A 19954-nucleotide genomic window follows, 5' to 3' on the forward strand; every position below is an offset into this window, starting at 1 on the left:
AAAATTAAGGAACTACCTACTCGTGATGGTGTGTTTTCGACATCTATTCAAGTATCTAGTTACTTTATAAAAAATACTAGTACCTACCTAAATATGCGTTTCACCCTTTCGTAGTTACTCTTGCACTGATTTGCACTAAACTAACTGAGAAGTGGAACACAATTCCTGCAAATCTAGTCCAATTAGACATGATGATGACGATGATCAGATCCTGTTGTCCCTCATCAGGGGTATAAGGCTCTTAGGAAGGATATAAACTGTTCCCGGTCGTCAGCGGCCTCCTCCAGGCGCCAAAATGACATGGATAACTTTAAATCGAGATTGAATAGGTAATAGATCTCTTAGTTTAAGACCTTTTATGCCCCATTCTATACGCTTCCGATCAATTCAATGGATATTGTGGTTAAATGTTATTTTCCAATAAAATAAAGTAGCAACTAAGTATACGTGTCTAGAATTTCTTCTATAAAATTTTACTTTAAGTACGAGGATCCCAAACTGCTGTTTGATGTAAGTATACGCTGACCAGTGACATAGTAACCTTTTGTGCAACAGCTGGGGCCAGTAACAAGCCTAACGCACTGAAGTAGCCTCAAGAAACCTCTTTGTACTGAAGTGACCAAGTATTCAGTACGACTAAAGACGAACTTAAAAATGTAATTTACTGATTCACATTTTGTGTTTTTATCTTTTATTTTAATGTCGATTTATTGACTGCATTGTTGTTTTTAGAATGATGTATCTAATCACTTTATTAGTGTGAGTATAAAAAAATATTAGGTGTATTTTATAAAATAAATACTGTCTTACCTTGATAGTAATAAATATAATAAATAGTTGTTTTGTTTACACAGTTGGCGTACAGGGGTTATAAGTAGTATCAGGTCACAAATTATTTTGTTTCCAATTGAACATTATTATCCATCACTATTTCAATTTGTTTTATATTAGCAAAACACTTTAAACGTACTTAAGTAATTGAGGATAACTTATTTGTACCCAATGCACACATTCGACAAAATCGCGAGTTATAAACTGGCACTGACACTGACAATTATAATATACTTATCAAATGTAAAATAAATACCAGTGCTTACTAAATATTGCTTACTAAATATGTGCATGTAAATAAAGAGGTTTTTTTAATATTGCCTACATCTAAAAAGGTTGTTGAAAGTCTTTTACATATGGTAATTTTCTATGAAGGACAAAATATGTAAATTAACTGAAAATTTAAGTCCAATATTCTCTTCCTATTCAAGGGACCTCTAACAAAAGGTACGGGTATCTACCTAGAAAGTCGTCCGCGTGGTCACCTTACTTATACCATAAGTACATAACGTCTGTCCTAAGAGGATCAGTACTCTGTTCACTCTAAGCAGCTTTAAACAGAGGACATACTTCACCCACAAACTATCCTTGAGATTGCGTATATTGGAAATAGTTTGATGCTACTTGAATTTGGCCGGTAATACCTCTAACGGTTTCAAAATGCCATTTTGAGTAGAGTTGAAATATTTGTGGACTCAATAACGTAGGCGATAGTAAGTTTTCAACGTGGCATTAAAATAGGGATTCACTGGTTCCTTGCCGAAATCGTTTTACAGAACGGGTAGTAATTTTACACTTGAAGGAAGTTAAACACGCGTATTCGTCTCAGCTGCCCCCGACTATTATAATGGAAACCAATGTGGTGTTGACTTATTTAAGGGACCATTATTATTCAATTTAGTAGTTAGACCAAGTACATATTCGATTGATCTAATGAACTAACATAAGAGCCCAGAGTTGCCAGACCTTCCTTATTTTCTCAAGGATGAAACTTTGTGATAGTGTAGAGTTCGTATCGACGTTTAATATCTGCATATTACCTAGTTCGGCCCGCCGGCCATGTTTTTTGCTATGAGTAAAAAAAAACACTAACTTGCTTTTAATTCTCAAGGCTGATTTTTATGTATGTGTTAGAAAAGACTGCAAGGATTTGATAATCATCATTTCTGGACCATTTCCGCCGGTCTATCTAAGTTACCTCAATTTCTCAAGCTAATGCTGCCGGCGTAAATGGTTAGGAAATGATGATTATCAATTCCTTACAGTATTTTCTAACACGTATTTAAAAATCAGCCTTGAGAATTAAAGACAAGTTAGTGTTTTTTAAAAAAAAAAACTTAGAAAAAAAATGGGCGACGGGCCGAACTAGGTAATATATGCTGACATTAAATGTCGATACGAACTTTACATTATCCCAAAGTTTCATCCTTGAGAGAATGAGGAAGGTCTGGCGGCTTTGGGCTTTTAGTCCACAATTATTATTATTATAGCTAAACCTTGAGCACAGTATAATAAAGAGTACTATCGTACAGTATGGCCACTCCCGCTCCCCGTTGAAAATGCCGCCCACCCCCTCTCGGTTACCTCACAGTTACCGCCTGTCAAAAACGCGAACAGTCGACCTGTCATATGTCACTCATACAAGCTTGGTACGCGTTTGCCTACACGAGCTTAGAATGTGTGCTTAGGAACGCGCCTCTTTCATATATTTGATCGCCAGTGTCCGAGGTGTGCCTTGAGTCAACCTATACAAGATATAATAACATCGGTGTAAACCTTTTTTTTACATACCAAAAACAACTTTTTAATTGTTGACATTTTATAATTTTACGTTTAACATCAACCGTCAATCATGGTTTATCGGCTCTTCATATTCCTATAGTTACAATTATTATTTTTTAGCCTTATTTTTAAATAATTTTATAAAATCACAATCATGGCGATGGCAGAAAAGAAAAACGAGTACCCAGTGTCGGTGGAGGCCGATAGGCGTTTGCTGGCCTTCGACTCTTGGGAAGACTACTTGGACTCCTTGATTGAGATAGCAGATTTGAGGAACCTCAGGAGTATAACGACCTCCCGGACTGTTGCTGCTTTGGGTTACAGGTAACAGCTTCTATTCTATAGTATGTAGAAATATAATATTCTAGGGTGAAAAATGTAATTTTCACCACACCAACTGGTAAAGGCTTACTTTTTTCTTCGAAAAAAGATTCTTCGAGAAACGGGTAGGTATCTTACACAGATCAATTTAGCGCCAAACTAAACAAATTTTGTATGTCACTGAAAGTTGTATACTGGAGGCAAATAGTAAACCATAGGTACAAACCATAGTAGTCAGGGACCAAACGACCTCTTTTACAAAAAGTCGTCGACATCTCTTCTAAATACCTAAAACAGGTATGGATGTGTTCCTCGTTATCTCCAGATTACGAATTGACCTGTTTTAGTTTAAGGAGGGGGGACGGGTTGAGAAAAAGGGGGAGAAAGCTGGCGGCCGACCATCATAGATATTTATTCACATCTCGAGTCCTATGCCACCAATCTGTTCGTGCAAGGTGTCGTTTGAAAGCTTATTAAACCTACTTTAATTGTTTTTAAATAACTATACTCATAAAAGTAACCGTTTACGAAATATTTGAAAATATGTGTTTTTTTATCGCGCATTAATTGCACAAGTACTAGAAAAAATGCGTCTAACTCAATAAACAATAACTTTACCGCAATTGATGTTATTATAAAATTTTCGCGTCTATTCATGCTCTTTCTAAAAATATAAGTTTCATTGGTATATGATAATATATAACCATGTAATTACGAATTTGGTTTAGCAGGAGTCACTCTGCCCGGTCGCAGAAATGGGCGCTGACCGTAGTAAAGTATTCAATATTTTTCAGGCCCTATTTTACGGATCCATATGCGAGAGGTATCGTTTCAAAGCTAATTAAACCTACTATATTTTTTTATAAATAACTATAATCATAAAGGTAGCTGTTTAGAAAATATTTGAAAATATGTGTTTTATAGACCATGAGTCGCACAAGTACCTACTGGTAAAAAATGCTTCTTAATCAATAAACAACAACTTTCCGGAATTTATGTTAGTATAAGATTTACGCGGAATTTTGTGTGCTTTCTAATAACATAAGTTTTATTGGTGTATGATATTATATAACCAAGTAATTACAAATATGGTTAAGTAGGGGCCACAGCGCCCGGCCACGTATGGATGCTGACCGTCACCAAATTTTTTTCAGATCCTATTTTATTTAACAGGAATCTTTTGAAAGCATATTATGCGTACTATCATTGGTTCTCAATAATTTTAGTTGTAACTGTAGTAGCTAACAAAATATTTGAAAATATGCATTGGAACCGATGTAAGTAAAACATGCTTCTAGCTCAATAAATTATATTTTTTCCGCAATTGATATAATAACAAAATAAACGGCGAAATGTATGACCTTTTCAAATAATAAGTTTTGTCAGTATTGTATAAAGAATTAATGTTAATTTATCCATCATACTCACTGCGCACCGTCATATACATGGATGACCATTTTCGTTGCCGTTTTCATAATTTTTAAGATTGTATCTTGGTGCATGACCAATAAACAATAACTTTACCGCAAATAATGTTATGATAAGATTTACAGGACATTTCATATGCTTTCTAAAAATAATATAAGTTTTATTGATGTATGATATTATACAACCAAGTAATTACGAATTTGGTTTAGCAGGTGTCACTGCACCCCCGTGACGTAAATAGGTGCTAACCGTCGCCTAATTTTATGTATTTCTCAGATCCTATTTTAGCGATCAATTTGTGAGAGGTATCATTTGAAAGCATATTATGCGTACTATCGTTACTTTTTAATAATGTTAGTCGTAATTGTAGAAGTTTACAAAATATTTGACAATATGTGTATTTTTACTGTATATGAATAGCATTCGCACTGATACGAGTGAAACATGCTTCTAGCTCAATAAGTTATATTTTTCCGCAATTGATATAATAACGAAATGAACCGCAAAATGTATGGCCTTTACAAAAAATGAGTTTTGTTAGATTTGCTTAAACAATTAATGTTAATTTGTCCACCATACCCACTGCGCACGGTCAATCGTCATATAAACGGATGTCCACCGCCGTTGCCTTAATTTCTTCATCATTTTACAGATTTTATTTTACTGATCAATTAAGTATATAAGTAAATTCGATACGTGATAGATTATATTTATTATGAATATACGATTAGTGAAATAAAATCTGAAAAATCATGAAAAAAGGCAACGACGGTGGACATCCATTTATATGATGGTGCGCAGTAGGTGAGCTGAACAAATTCAAATTAATTGTTCATGCAATACAAACCAAACTTATTTTTTGTGTAAGTCATACATTTTCCGTTTATTTTGTTATTATTTCAATTGCGGAAAACTATAATTTATTGAGCTAGAAGCGTGTCTTATCAATGCCAATGCTATTCATGCACAGTAAAATACACATATTACTAATCAAATATTTTGTAAACTTCTACAGTTTCGACTTCAAATATTAGAAATAAAGATAGTACGCATAATATGCTTTCAAATGATACCTCTCACAAATTTATCAGTAAAATAGGATCTGAGTAACGTAGAAAATTTGGCGACGTCAGTCAGCACCCAATATCGTGACAGGGCGCAGTGACACTTGCTAAACCAAATTCGTAATTACTTGGTCATATATAATCATACACCAATAAAACTTATATTTCTAGAAAGCGCATGAAATTTCGCGTAAATTTTATAATAACATTAATTGCGGTAAAGTTATGGTTTATTAAGTTAGAAGCATTTTTTATCTGTATATGTGCAACTCGTGCTCGAAAAAAAACCCATGTTTTCAAATATTTTGTGAACAGCTACCTTTATAACTATAGTTATTCAAAAATAATTATAGTAGGTTTAATTTTCTTTCAAACGATACCTCTTACATATGGATCCGTAAAATAAGAACTTAAAAATATTGAATACTTTACTACGGTCAGCGCTCATTTTTATGCGACCGGCGGAGTGACCACTACGAAACAAAATTCGTAATTTAATGGTTATATTATCACTTACCAATAAAACTTATATTTTTAGAAAGCTCATGAATAGTCGCGTAAATTTTATAATAACATCAATTGCGGTAACGTTATTGTTTATTGACTTAGAAGCATTTTTTACCAGTACTTGTGCGATTCATGCTCGATAAAAAACACATATTTTCAAATATTATGTAAACAGCTACCTTAAATACTATAGTTATGTGTAAACAATTATAGTAGGTTTAATTATCTTTCAAACGATACCTCTCACATATGGATCCGTAAAATAAGACCTCAAAAATATTGAATACTTTACTACGGTCAGCGCCCGTTTATGCGACCTGGAGGATAACCCCTGCCAAACAAAATTCTTAATTATATGGTTATATATTATCATATACCAATGAAACTTATATTTTTAGAAAGAACATGAATAGACGCGAAAATTTTATAATAACATCAATTGCGGTAAAGTTATTGTTTATTGAGTTAGACGCATTTTTTACTAGTACTTGTGCAATTCATGCGCGATAAAAAAACACATATTTTCAAATATTTCCTAAACGGTTACTTTTATGAGCATAGTTATTTGAAAACAATTAAAGTAAGTTTAATAAGCTTTCAAATGACACCTCGCACGAACAGATTGGTGCCATAGGACTCGAGATGTGAATAAATATCTATGATGGTCGGTCGCCATCTTTCCCCCCCTTTTTCTCGACCCGTCCCCCCCTCCTTAAACTAAAACAGGTCAATTCGTAATCTGGAGAGAACGAGGAACATATCCATACCTGTTTTAGGTATTTAGAAGAGATGTCGACGAAAATCGTGAAGGAGACGACTTGTGGCCAAATTGGCTCTAGACTATAGGAACGGATGGTCAACTTTATATGTTACTGAGTTAATAACGACTAGGCTAAATCGGCCAAACCTGACAAAAAATTCATAGTTATTTGTGAAATTGAAAAACGAGCAAGTGAAAGGATTCTATAGTTGAACCACGAGCGAAGCGAGTGGTTTGAGAATAGAATCCTGAACTTGCGAGTTTTTTAACACACGAGAAGTAAAATACATTTGCACCCGAGTGTAACACAAAACTTTTCCCCTCACTAAAGCGAGGAAACTAGAACGCAAAAAATGCGTTTATCACTGCTTTCAGTAGTTCCACAGGTGGTAAATCATCTTTATTACTAGATTCACCTACTTTTATCAATTTTAAAGCAGTTAATTTGACTTTATTCAAGGTCAAATTACTTTACCCACTAGTGGATAAAATGCGTTTTTACCCGCTGGTATTAAAGGACAAAACACGTGTTTCCGAGCTAGTGAGGGGAAAACATACTTAATTATAAATGCTATTTCATTTTTATTATTAGGTTCAGAATACGCGGTATTTGAATAAATATTATTAACACGTTGATTGCTACCATTTAGTTATAGAAAAACATAAATTCGTAATTTATTGCTAAAAACTGATGTGTTGCATTATATTTCAGAAGGCGCTTTGGAACGAATCTATTAAAGTATTTTTGTTAAATTCACTTTAAACCTAAACCTTTTAAAACGTTGAAGTAATCTAAAGAAATAAATTGAGGCAAATATCCGTTTTTATTCTCAGAGCTAATGGCGACACCTTGTCCGAGAAAGAGTTCAACCAGCGCCGCGCATTTATCCATGAGATCGTATACCCGACGGTGAAACCGTATGTGCTGGCTAGCGAGGGAGCTGATGTCAGTGACCCCTTCAACCGGGAGCTTGCAGTACGGGAGAGAGCTAACCGCCTTGGGATATTGCAGGTGACATTTGTAGCATGATGCATTAGGTAGTACACTCGACAGTGAAGCCGTATGAGCTGGCTAGCGAGGGAGCTGATGTCAGTGACCCCTTCAACGGCAGCTGGTATTCCGAGAGAGAGCTAAACGTCTTGGGATATAGCAGGTGACTGTTAGGCCCTTGGTTTTTCTGGCCCATCACATGCGACCGGCGGCGTCTGGATTGTGCGTCGCATGCCTGTGCCACACGCCGTCGATCCCGGATGCTTGGGTTTTTTGGCTCTCAATCACCCTAGAGGTTTTGGTAGTCACGTTATGCCCGTTTTTTGAACTGCTGCGTTGTGCTCTGAGCACAATAAACGCAAAAATACGTACATTGTTACTGTTAGAGGAAAAAGTTGATAAAATATCGATTTTATCAAAAAAAGGAAACAGCCACAAGAAGGAAATTCAAAAACCGGAAAAAAGAAGGTGCTATTTTTAACCTGGTTCTCAAACACCTGCAGTGCAGTGAAGTAAATTTACTAAGTAGAAATAGATATAAATCGACGAAAACTGCAGCTTGTGGTTGTTGTCTTCGCCATGTTTCACAGGATAGCTAACTCGAAAATAAATAATTCTCCGAACCTTTCCTTCCGTTATAGAACATTCTGTCAAATTATGAAATAAATAAAAATAAATAAATAAATATTATAGGACATTCTTACACAGATTGACTGAGGCCCACGGCTGAGGCTTTATTAATTTCCTTTTGTCATTCCACAGTCCATAATATTCATCCGACATTTCACGAGGGGCGGTTTCGAGATCTCCGGTTATATCGACTACGCGCACCGGCTTATATCGGAGAACTGGGTGCCCTTCTTCAGGGCCAACAAGATGCTGTGGCCTCGGGATAGTGACCTGGGCTACTACCACTGGCGGCATGGCACTGTTCGAAGCAATATGAGCAGGAATTATAAGGTAAGTGAGTTGGAGCTCCACCAGGAATTCAAAGGTAAGAGAGCTGAATGCAAGTTTTTGTAGCGTGAACAAGTTTTATGTTTGTGACAGTTTGTGAAGACATGATCATGTGTCACGCTTTTGGTAGGTACCTACTTGTACTGAAGTAGGTAAGTTTTGCGGTATTTAAATTTGTTCTTAATTCAAATTAGTTACTAAATTATAAACTAATCACATATGGTCATATTTTAATTTCAATGCAACTAGTAGGTACTATAAATGCTCTAATGAAAAACCTTTTAGATAGTAAGAATTTATAAAAGGAACATTTAGGAGGTAAATAATAGTTAAATATAAGACACAAAGATCTTCAAAGCAAGCTTTTGTACGTTATTGCTTTGTTTTCGTTTAATTCAAGGATAAAATAACCTTTCGTTTGCTCATGGAACGCAACTATTTCAACAACGTAATTGCACATTAATTATTCTCAATGGAATACACTCGCACGAAGAATAACATTTAGGAGTTTTTTTTCAATGCGTTAAAATTGTTTTTAATCGGGCCATTTCTCAAAATTTTGGCACCGACAGGTGAAAGTTTTTTTTTTTAATGTCGCATTAAAAAAAAAAAATTGTAGGGATCGTTTGAATGCGTCTCAAGCATTTCAAAAATGTCAAAGGCACCGATATCAATTAGTTATTTTAGAAGTTATGATCGATTAAAATTCAGGTGAACGACATCATGATCAGGTGAAGGATAAATATACACAGGTTATCGACAACAGCAGCAGGTTAACGACAAATTAGTACAAATTTGTATTCATGACACATTTGACAAGTTAACGACAAGCGTCGCTAACCTGCGTCCGTAGTCGATTACCTGTAGTTTGGTGGTCATTCACCTGATATGGACGTCATTCACCTGCCCATCAGCATTATAATAGTTTTTTACCGCCGCCCAAATCTCAAGGAAGGGGGTTCTCAATTCGTCAGTATTTTTTTATTTTATATGTTCATTACTCGATATCTCCGTCGATCGCCCCTCGTAATGGTTCATATGGCTTATGACAAGTGATCGACATGTCGGTTTCCTGTCACTGAGTCGTTCACCTGGCTTTATCGCACAGGTGAAGGACACACACCGCAAAAAAGCAACAATCCTTTGAGAAATGCAGCCTAAACTGATATAACAGTAATACTTTTCTCATTTAACGCACAAAACAAATATTGAAGGTGTAAAAAAGTATTATCTATATAATATAAAGCTACAACCCGACTGACATTTTTCAAAAAATAGGCAGAAGGGGGATTTGAAGGTGGCAGTGTTTGGTGTGGTCGTATAGAGTTTGGTCCTGCGACCCCGGATAGATCAGACCGTCGGTCTACCGGTTCCGGGTAAAAAAATGTTGGGCGGCCTGGCCAAACGGCTGTACTTAGCCGGGGAGTGTTCGACCAAATGTCATAGAGGACCCTGGGCAGTTTTTGACGCCGCCATTTTTTTTTCAAAATGGCCGACTTTTTTTTTTGACGATTTTTCAAATTTATCGTGGAGTGCTCAAATTTTGATCGTAGAATCTCCAAGCGGCCTTGATTCGAATGAAATAAAAAAAAATTGAAAAGTGCCATAAATGTGGGAAAACTGGCCACTTTTATTTTGTATGGCAACTTTTAAACCGTAAGAGATAGCCGGGGGGTGCTCGACCAAATGTCATACAGGTATCCGAGTAGAAAAAAGTTGCATTAAAAAAAAATCAAAATGGCCGACTTTTTTTTTTGAAAATTTTCAAAATGGTCCTAGCGCAATGAGATTAGGCACACGGGTGGACGGTCGCGCTAAGATTAGTATTCAAAAAGAAAATTTTGAAAAATTCAAAATGGCGGCCTTTGAGGGCCAATTGAAATTTGAATGGAGGTTTTTCTTTTAATTACCATAGCTCCGTAACGGTACAAAGAAGTGAAAAGTGCTCAAACAAATGTTATACAGTCACCCGAGGTCCATCGAATGGCATTAAAAAAAAATCAAAATGGCCGACTTTTTTTTTTGAAAAATTTCATAATGGTCCGAGCGCGCTGAAATTTTGCACACGGGTAGATAGCCACCCCAAGATTAGTATACAAAAAGAAAATTTTGAAAAATTCAAAATGGCGCCCTTTGAAGGCCAATTGAAATTTGTATGGAGGTCCTTTTTTTAAATCCCCATAGCTCCGTAACGGTAGGGAAAAGGTTAATAGTGCTTGAACTAATGTTGTACAATTATCTGAGGTCCATCGAATGGCATTTACAAAATTTCAAAATGGCCGACTTTGAAAATTTTTTTTTTTATTTTCGGTCCGAGCGCGTTCAAATTTGGCACGTGGTAAGAACGGGGGCCAAAAATAGAAATGAGAAAAAAAAAATTTGGAAAAGTCAAAAACGGTGGCGAGAGGGGACAAAGTCAAATTTCCCTACCAGTTTGTATGGAGGTTTTTTTTTAAATCCCCATAGCTCCGTAACGGTAGGAAAAAGGTTAATAGTGCTTAAACTAATGTTGTACAGTTATCTGAGGTCCATTGAATGGCATTTACAAAATTTCAAAATGGCCGACTTTGAAATTTTTTTTTTTATTTTCGGTCCGAGCGCGTTCAAATTTGGCACGTGGTAAGAGCGGGGGCCAAAAATAGAAATGAGAAAAAAAATTTTTGGAAAAGTCAAAAACGGCGGCGAGAGGGGACAAAGTCAAATTTCCCTACCAGCCTGAGGGAGCGTTCTACAGCCCGACGGTCATTGCTCCGGTCCAAGTTCCGAGCTGCGTACAGACAGTGCTCCCAAGCAAGAAAATATACGTAAAAGTGTCTAAAAAGCGACGCGGCGGGCCGGAGGCCGCAGGCCGGAGGTCCAACTTCCCTACAAATCCTACAATCCCCACAGTAACTACGCGGAGGGCCGAAGGCCGGAGCGTGTCTGACAGGCTCCCAAGTATGCGAAGGCCGCAGGCCGAGCTGCGGGCAGAGTGCTCCCAAGCACGCGAAGGCCGCAGGCCGAGCTGCGTGCAGACTGTGCTCCCAAGAAAACAATAACAAAAAGTATCTAAATAAGCGAAACGGCGGGCCAAAGGCCCGACGCGGAGCTTCGAAACCCAGCGAAGGCCGAAGGCCGAGCTCCGCGTAGGGCCGAAGGCCCGGAGCGTCCCTGATCGGCTCGCCGGCGGACCGGGAAGTTGGAGTTTAAACACGACCCAATAGTAAAAGTGTCTTAGAGAAGCGAAACGACGGGCCGGAGGCCGCAGGCCGCAGGCCCGTCGTGAGCTTCTCAAGACACTTTTACTATTGGGTCGTGTTTAAGCTCCAACTTCCCTACAACCCCCACAGAAAGCCCCCGCGGAGGGCCGAAGGCCCGGAGCGTGTCTGACAGGCTCCCAAGCACGCGAAGGCCGCAGGCCGAGCTGCGGGCAGAGAGTGCTTCCAAGCAGACAAAGGCTAAAGCAAAAAAGCAAACAAGTAAAGCAAAAAACAAACAAGCTAAGCAAAGAAACAAAAAAGCAAAAAAGCAAAGCAAAAAAACAAACAAGCAAAGCAAAAAAAAAACAAAAAAGCAACAAGAAAGACCGCGGGGCCCTCGGGCCCCGCGCACCTTTAAAGTTCAAGTTCCGAGCTGCGTACAGACAGTGCTCCCAAGCAAGAAAATATACGTAAAAGTGTCTAAAAACCGGCGGGCCGGAGGCCGCAGGCCGGAGGTCCAACTTCCCTACAAATCTTACAATCCCCACAGTAACTACGCGGAGGGCCGAAGGCCCGGAACGTGTCTGACAGGCTCCCAAGTACGCGAAGGCCGCAGGCCGAGCTGCGGGCAGAGTGCTCCAAGCACGCGAAGGCCGCAGGCCGAGCTGCGTGCAGACTGTGCTCCCAAGAAAACAATAACAAAAAGTATCTTAACAAGCGAAGCGGCGGGCCGAAGGCCCGACGCGGAGCTTCGAAACCCAGCGAAGGCCGAAGGCCGAGCTCCGCGTAGGGCCGAAGGCCCGGAGCGTCCCTGATCGGCTCGCCGGCGGACCGGGAAGTTGGAGCTTAAACACGACCCAATAGTAAAAGTGTCTTAGAGAAGCGAAACGTCGTGAGCTTCTCAAGACACTTTTACTATTGGGTCGTGTTTAAGCTCCAACTTCCCTACAACCCCCACAGTAACTACGCGGAGGGCCGAAGGCCCGGAGCGTGTCTGACAGGCTCCCAAGCACGCGAGGCCGCAGGCCGAGCTGCGAGCAGAGAGTGCTCCCAAGCACGCAAAGGCTAAAGCAAAAAAGCAAACAAGCAAAGCAATAAATCAAAAAAGCATAGCTCAAAAACAAAAAGCAAAAGCAAAACACAAAAACAAAAAGCAAAAGCATAAGCAAAACACGAAGAGCAAAGCACAAAAACAAAAAAAGAACACCGCGGGGCCCTCGGGCCCCGCGCACCTTTAAAAAACTAGTTACGATTGGTAAATTTATCATTATTGTCGTCACCCTGTCCCAAAAAGTCGTTGACTTGCCTATTTTAGCCAGGTGAACGATGCACAGGTGACCGATAAAATGCCAGTTATTTCGCCAAAACTAAAAAAGTATTTGCCGAACGAACTAAACAAATAGGTGCCTAAAAATTAAGCAAAGAAATACGAAACATATGTTACAGTTAATGCAGTATCTCAAACAATAACCAAATTATGATTGACAGAATAACGACTATTACAAACTCCCGTTCGAGGTAATTAAAATTTTCTATTTTCTAATCAAGGCGTAGTGAGCACGTGCCGTTGCTTGCAGGTGATGGCCGATACTGGCGGCTTCGATTCATGCGGGGTGGGGCGGCAGAGGTGGAGTAGGGATCGCAGTGATCGCACAGTGCTTGCGAGTTTGTCTCGACAGGTCAACGACAAAAACGGCCGTAACTTTAAAGCCAAATAACTTGGAGCATAAGTGTAATATTATTATCAGATAGTCTAGTTTTAAAAGTTAAGGATATATGCAAATAAAATACAGCAATAAAGGTAAGTAAAGTTAATAATTTGTGTACTTTTAACAACTCGAAACATGAGTACTCCGCGTTGGGACACGGAAGGTGAACGACAAAACTTAGTTACAATTATTATTTATTTCATTAATATAAAATAAATCGATTTCAAAGCATCAGGCCTCTATGTAAAAACTGTCTTTTAATATGTATTGATAATTTATTTATGAAGATATTGTATACTAAAAAAAAAAGTTCTAACATAAACGTACTGACAGGTGGGGGTGGCAAAATTTTGAGAAATGACCTAAAACACATTCACAGATATTTCGGTTTCATCATCATCAACATCATCATACTTTCCTGGCCGATTTCGACCACGGCGACTGTTTAAGACTGGTTATTAGAGCGACGTTCATGAGCTCTCAAGTGACTGACATGCCCTATTTTTCATTATACCTAAGATATGAACTGGACTCGTCCTTTTTAGCCTGTAATGGACCCGGAAAAAGGGCTGCTCTTCCAAAACCGACACGACCACAAGATCATCTGCCCTGACCCTCAGCAGGACCCTGGGCAAAACACCATGAAGCAGAGGATCTTCTCCCCGAGATACACACAAATCGAGATCTACGATCATGTTGTCAGGAGAAAGAGTTAAACAAAGGGTTACTCGGTACAGTTTTATTCTTAATAAAAAAATGTATATTCCCCAAACTACACAGGCTTATCAGAAATAATTCTAAAGGTATACAAATAAATAATCTAACATTTAAATTAGTTTTATCTCTAAAATACTAAAGTTTCCTTTGTGTCTTTGATAACAATGTTCACGAAATGACTCTTCACTTATTCATGCGGGATTTTCTATCAACTTTGTATATTTAAGTAGGTTAGGTACAGTCAACCAATTGGAACCCCAGGCCACAAAGTCAAAATGACAAGCAGTAAGAGATTTCTTACAATCTGATTTATAACGTCACTATGACATAGTTCTACGGTGGCCTAGGGTTCCATTTGGTTGACTGTACCTACAGCTACGCAAGGTAGGTAGGTCTTAAATTTTTTGCTGTTACACATAATATATGCCACGTACAGCCCTTATTCTAAATTTCGCGTCTAAATGACACCATTGGAGACAAAAGGGCTACCTGTGTTCAAACAGCCAGGTAAAACATGACTGGGCACATTGAATTTGCCCAGAAACTTTTTTGAAGACGGTCTAAGGCCTAGGTACTTTACAACTGGGACCGACTTATGTAGTTTTGTCACGTAGGCTGTTTCGAGTACATTGCTACGCACATACGTGCTATTGTCTGTGTACATAATGAATGATCTGTGAGTGATGTTAGATACACAATGTGTAGGTATGTTGAAACTGTTAAAGTACTTATTGGGCTTGTGTCACGCTTTTCAGTCATTGCCATAAATAAAGCGCTTAAATAAATATTAATCTTAGTAAATGTTCCTTAATGATTTTAAATGATAAAATACTAATTTAAATAACTAAATAGAGATTTTAACTACAGTACGACATGTCTGATGTACCTACTCAAATTATGAATATTATAATTTCAATAAATTCAATCACAGAACTATTAATTTGTGCGAAGTATTATAATCAAAAATATTTAATTGGAGACATTTCAATGTAATTAAATGTATACTTTTTTTATTATAAAGTATTTAATACTGTTTTAAACACTATTTATAAAACGAATTCCAACAATAAAATAGGAGTAAAATAAACTTAACAATTATATTATAAAATCTACATTTTGTTGGTCCATCAATGAATTTTGTCGATGCTGGCACAGTAGGATGTACCTTTGTCTTGCCAACATGCCCCGTGGAAAAGGAAGACGCGAATTGATCGATACTAAATCTTATTATACAATATATATAGAGGTATATAACCTATTATTTTTATAAATACCTATAAATTAGTAGGTAATGGTAAGACAGTACCAATCTAGCCTAAATATGTCTATAGGTACCTAAATGCATCCTACTATTTTAAAACTAAATATTCAATGTATATAATAAGTAAGTTATAAATTATTCACTTATAACAATGTGGATTTTGCGACATGTTAGTTAAAATAGGCAGGTTAATGTTGTACCTTAACTAGGTAATTTTAAGATTGAGATTGTCCTGATTCCAGTCGGGTTCTTCGAGCGGTTTCTCTAGAAGCATTCTTCACTTCTGCCGTGCGTAGAACGATGCCAAATATGTCTTCATGATATCGGTTATCGTCCTGAAATGATTACGGAATTTATACTAAGAGAAAAAATTGCATTTACGGAAAATACGGGCGCGATTAAATGCAGTGTGAAAACATCAGAGACCGTTTGATACTCATACTCATACTCATACTCATATATAAAATATTTAAGTTTGATTGAAACTATAGCGATAGGTATATCCAACGTAATTTATTTAGGTACAGGTAAAAAATAAACGCATATACCTATATTCGTGTATATACAAGACCTTAATGTACAGGCAATTAAGTCACTATAGGTACAAATTTTTCAAACGTATTGTATATTTTTATTAATGACTGTACTGAAACAGGCATGTAGTTAATCACTGAGAGATTCTATGGAAAATTTTAAAGTTTATTTTCAGTGCATGTTTTTATTAAAATCTAGCCTTTTACCACGGCTTCGCCCGCTTATTAATCTAATCTTGTTTTCCTAAACAAACTTTGGACCCCCATTTCACCCCTTAGGCAGTTTTCACATTATTCGATCCGATATCGGATGTCGGAAGGATTTCAATGGAAAAAATCCAAGATGGCGCCTGTAATGTATGGGATATCGGTCCGACATCCGATATCGGATCGGATAATGTGAAAACGCGCTTAGGAGGTGAATTTTGAAAAAATCTTTCTTAGTGCTCCGCTACAATTTATAAGGAACCCATGTGCCAAATTTTGAATCTCTAGGACTAACGGTTTCGGCTAATGCGTTGATATGTCAGTCAGTCAGTCTGTCAGTTTCTTCTTTTATATATTTAGATTTCGACTTAGAATTTAAAGCAAAATGGCAAAAATGATATCCGTCATGAAATTCCAGCATAAATCCTAAAAAAGAAGAACTCGCTTTACATCATTTGAAGTTTATACGACTCGGCACTAAAGTGTTATTATAAAACTGTACTTAAAGAATGCGCGTAAAATGTACTTTTATAACTCACCATTAAGCTCATTATGAAATGTTCAGCCTCGAGTTCTGAAAAGTTAGTGTGCTGTTGCAGTATCTGTTTTAATGTCTGTTGCACTTCTTCGGCCATCTTGCAGTCTCCACACACATAGAAGTGTCCGCCTTCTTCCATGAGCATTCTGGTTATTGCTTGACCCTCCTCTCTTAAGTGGTCTTGGACGTATTTCTGCAATTGAAAAATTGTTGACGTTTAAAAGGACCCATGAAACTCCGGCAGGGCTAACACATGATTCGGAGGGCGCCGTGGTGAATGACATACATCGATCCCAGCGAGCCGTCACCAACGGCAAAGAGGATGAAACGCCGGGAGTGGGTTTAGTCCGAGCGGCGAGTCCCACACATCGAGCGTAACTGCATTCCCACTCCGTCAAAAAAGGGCTAACACATGATTGGGGTGAGCTACCCGTCGTTACGAGTATGTCTTTAATACAATTAGAAAAAGTTAATCGCGCCAATCAAGTGCAGTGCAGGGGTCCACGTAGCCAAACTTTTAAAAACTCGTTCTTTAAGATTAAGATTTTCATTTTTGATAGACGGTATCAACACATCTCGGACACTGGCGATCAAATATATGAAAGAGCCGCGTTCCTAGCACACATTCTAAGCTCGTGTACGTGAACGCGTACCATGCTTGTATGAGTGAGATATGACAGGTCGATTGTTCGCATTTGTGACAGGCGGTAACTGTCAGGTAACCGAAGGGGTGGGTGGCACTTTCAGCGGGGAGCGGGAGTGGCCATACTGTACGACAGTACTCTTTATTATACTGTGGTATCAATGAGAACTTCATGCTCGTCTGATTTAAGAAGTCTTTACTCTTAGAATATCACATTTGTATTCAAGAATATTGATTGAAATGAAAATAAGTGATTTGTGATATATTTATGGACGGATAGATTTGTTTAGGGTAGTCTATTTATACTGTGGAAAATATCTAATGACATAAATAATCCTATTTGCCTTTCAGAAGTCTATTTTGGGGTTCTAAATAGCATTCATTTGAATGGCGCGAGCGTGACTTAGGCATTTTGTGTCAAGCGACGGTTTTAACTATGTTATTTTATTAATTACCGAATCACTGTTACCGTTTTACACGCAAGCCTGTCTCCAAATGGAAACTAATATGGGTGTTTGTTATTGTTATACATTGTTGGTGCGAGGCAACATGTAGGGCAATCATGGTCGCGCGATAGATGATAAAACATCGGGCCGTCCTTATCGCACTTACAAATAGTGCGATAGGGACGGCCTGCTATTTTATTATTTATCGCGTGACCATAATTTCCTGCCAGATCACCCACGAGGAAGATAAAGAGTATCAAAATGTAAAATAATCACATAATAACAAAAAAAAGTCAAGTAGGTACCTTGTCCTCCTTTTTTTCTCGTGAAAGAGCTAAGAAAACTCTGTTAAGAGTTCCTTCTCTGATAGCCTGCTCTTTTTCGACTCTGTATATGTCCATCCCTTTTGTTCGACACCCGAAGAATAGCCAAACTGGTCCGATCGTCTCCTTTTTAGCTAGTTCCTTTATTTGGTATTTTCTGTGATGCCAGAATCCTCTCAGTGGGGCGACACCGGAACCGGGCCCAATCAGGATTAGGGGTACCGATAAACTCTTTGGCAAATGGAAGGTTGGTGCACTGTAAGTAAAATCATTGTTAACATAGTTTAAAGTAGTGCTTCTTTTTTGTTATGGTGAAACTACAACTAGTTGTGGCGAGCACTGGATGATACGCGCACTATGGCGCAGGTTTGTATGTCGTTGCTGTGTCACGTTAATGAGTGAATTACTTATTCAAAAGATATTATCTAGACGTTTTGTTTTTTTATTTAATACTAGTTTTTGCCCGCGGCTTCGCTTGCGTTAGAAAGAGACAAAAAGTGGCCCATGTCACTCTCCATCCCTTCAACTATCTCCACTTAAAAAATCACGTTAATTCGACGCTCCGTTTTTCCGTGAAAGACGGACAAACAAACAGACACACACACTTTCCCATTTATAATATTAGTATGGCTGTTAATACTGTTTTTCTACTCCCGTGTTGTTATTCGTCATTTACCGTGTCGTGCATAGATCGTTAAAACCCTACATAAAAGATGCCCGCCCCCGGCCGGCGCCCCGCGTACCCACGCATACGATTTAGCTCTTACAGCATTGTTAGGTAACCGTTAAGGGATATAGCGGGCCGCGGGGCGCCGGCCGGGGGCGGGCGGCGGCGCGGGGGAGTGCGAGCGACAGGGTGAGTGCAGAAACATTGCAGAGGACAAGTCAAAATACTTGTAGGAAACAGTGCGAATTTCACGAAAGTTATTCTAGAAAACTATTCAAAAGTATGTGCATGGTCGTAGAAAAAATATTGTATGCAACGGTGTTTAACTGAGTCAAAAAATACTCGTGGCGTCTTAATAACAATTTTCGGCTTCGCCTCAAATTGTTACCCACGCCACTCGTCTTTTTTGACCTCCTTTAAACGCCTGTTGCATAAAATACTATAGTTAATTTGTCTCGACTGGAGTTCCGATTTTGTTTTATTACAATTATTACAATAATAACTGTGTGAAGGAAACACTTCTGAGTTACACCGAAAAATATATTATTGCTCGTCCAAAGAATATCGCAATTCCCGACTTTCACACTGGTCACCCCTTCTGAACTGAACACCTGCATGGAATCCAAAAGAACACTCGCAAAAGGACAGACAAAACACAAAAATATCAATTTAAGCGAGCCAACCGCTATATTTGGAGAATTTGTCAGCGTAAAAATAACACCCTTTTGGCCTGAGGAGCCCGTGTTGTGGTTCGCCCAAATAGAAGGCAATTCGGGCTATCGAAAATTATAACTTAAACTAAATTTAATTAAGCTATCGCCGACCTTGATCAACAAACTTGTAAAGAAGTAAAAGATTTACCCCCTTATTCATAAACGTACACTAAAGTTATCAAGCCGATAAAGTGCGTTTGTCCTGTTCCGACGTACTGGTGTGATAGAAAGGGACAAACGAACTTTATCGGCTTGATAACTTTAGTGTACGTTTATGAATAAGGGGGAAAATTATTTCGCCTCCAACCGACAGTAAATATAAAAAACTCAAAGAAGAAATGTGGCAGCTTCCAAAGGTAAGGAAGTCAAACAACTGC

General features: G+C 38.3%; 2 protein-coding genes across 2 annotated transcripts in view; one reads left to right on the forward strand and one right to left on the reverse strand.

Annotated features, from left to right (window-relative positions):
* Window positions 1-2691: 2691 nt before the first annotated feature.
* Window positions 2692-14254, forward strand: LOC125227861 (cilia- and flagella-associated protein 299-like). The gene is made up of 4 exons (XM_048132241.1): window positions 2692-2937; window positions 7528-7705; window positions 8447-8644; window positions 14075-14254. The coding sequence occupies exons 1-4, from the start codon at window positions 2768-2770 to the stop codon at window positions 14243-14245; spliced, it is 717 nt and encodes a 238-aa protein (XP_047988198.1). The 5' UTR covers window positions 2692-2767; the 3' UTR covers window positions 14246-14254.
* Window positions 14254-19954, reverse strand: part of LOC125227844 (nitric oxide synthase-like) — a 61394-nt gene continuing 55693 nt past the window's right edge. The window contains exons 20-22 of the mRNA XM_048132218.1: window positions 18180-18453; window positions 16787-16978; window positions 14254-15842 (exon numbers count right to left, since the gene is read on the reverse strand). Coding sequence (XP_047988175.1) covers window positions 15723-15842; window positions 16787-16978; window positions 18180-18453 — 586 coding nt within the window. The 3' untranslated portion in view covers window positions 14254-15722. The remainder of the gene's footprint in view (window positions 15843-16786; window positions 16979-18179; window positions 18454-19954) is intronic.

This window comes from Leguminivora glycinivorella, chromosome 7 (assembly GCF_023078275.1).
Source record: "Leguminivora glycinivorella isolate SPB_JAAS2020 chromosome 7, LegGlyc_1.1, whole genome shotgun sequence".
Classification (NCBI taxonomy): Eukaryota; Metazoa; Arthropoda; class Insecta; order Lepidoptera; family Tortricidae; genus Leguminivora; species Leguminivora glycinivorella.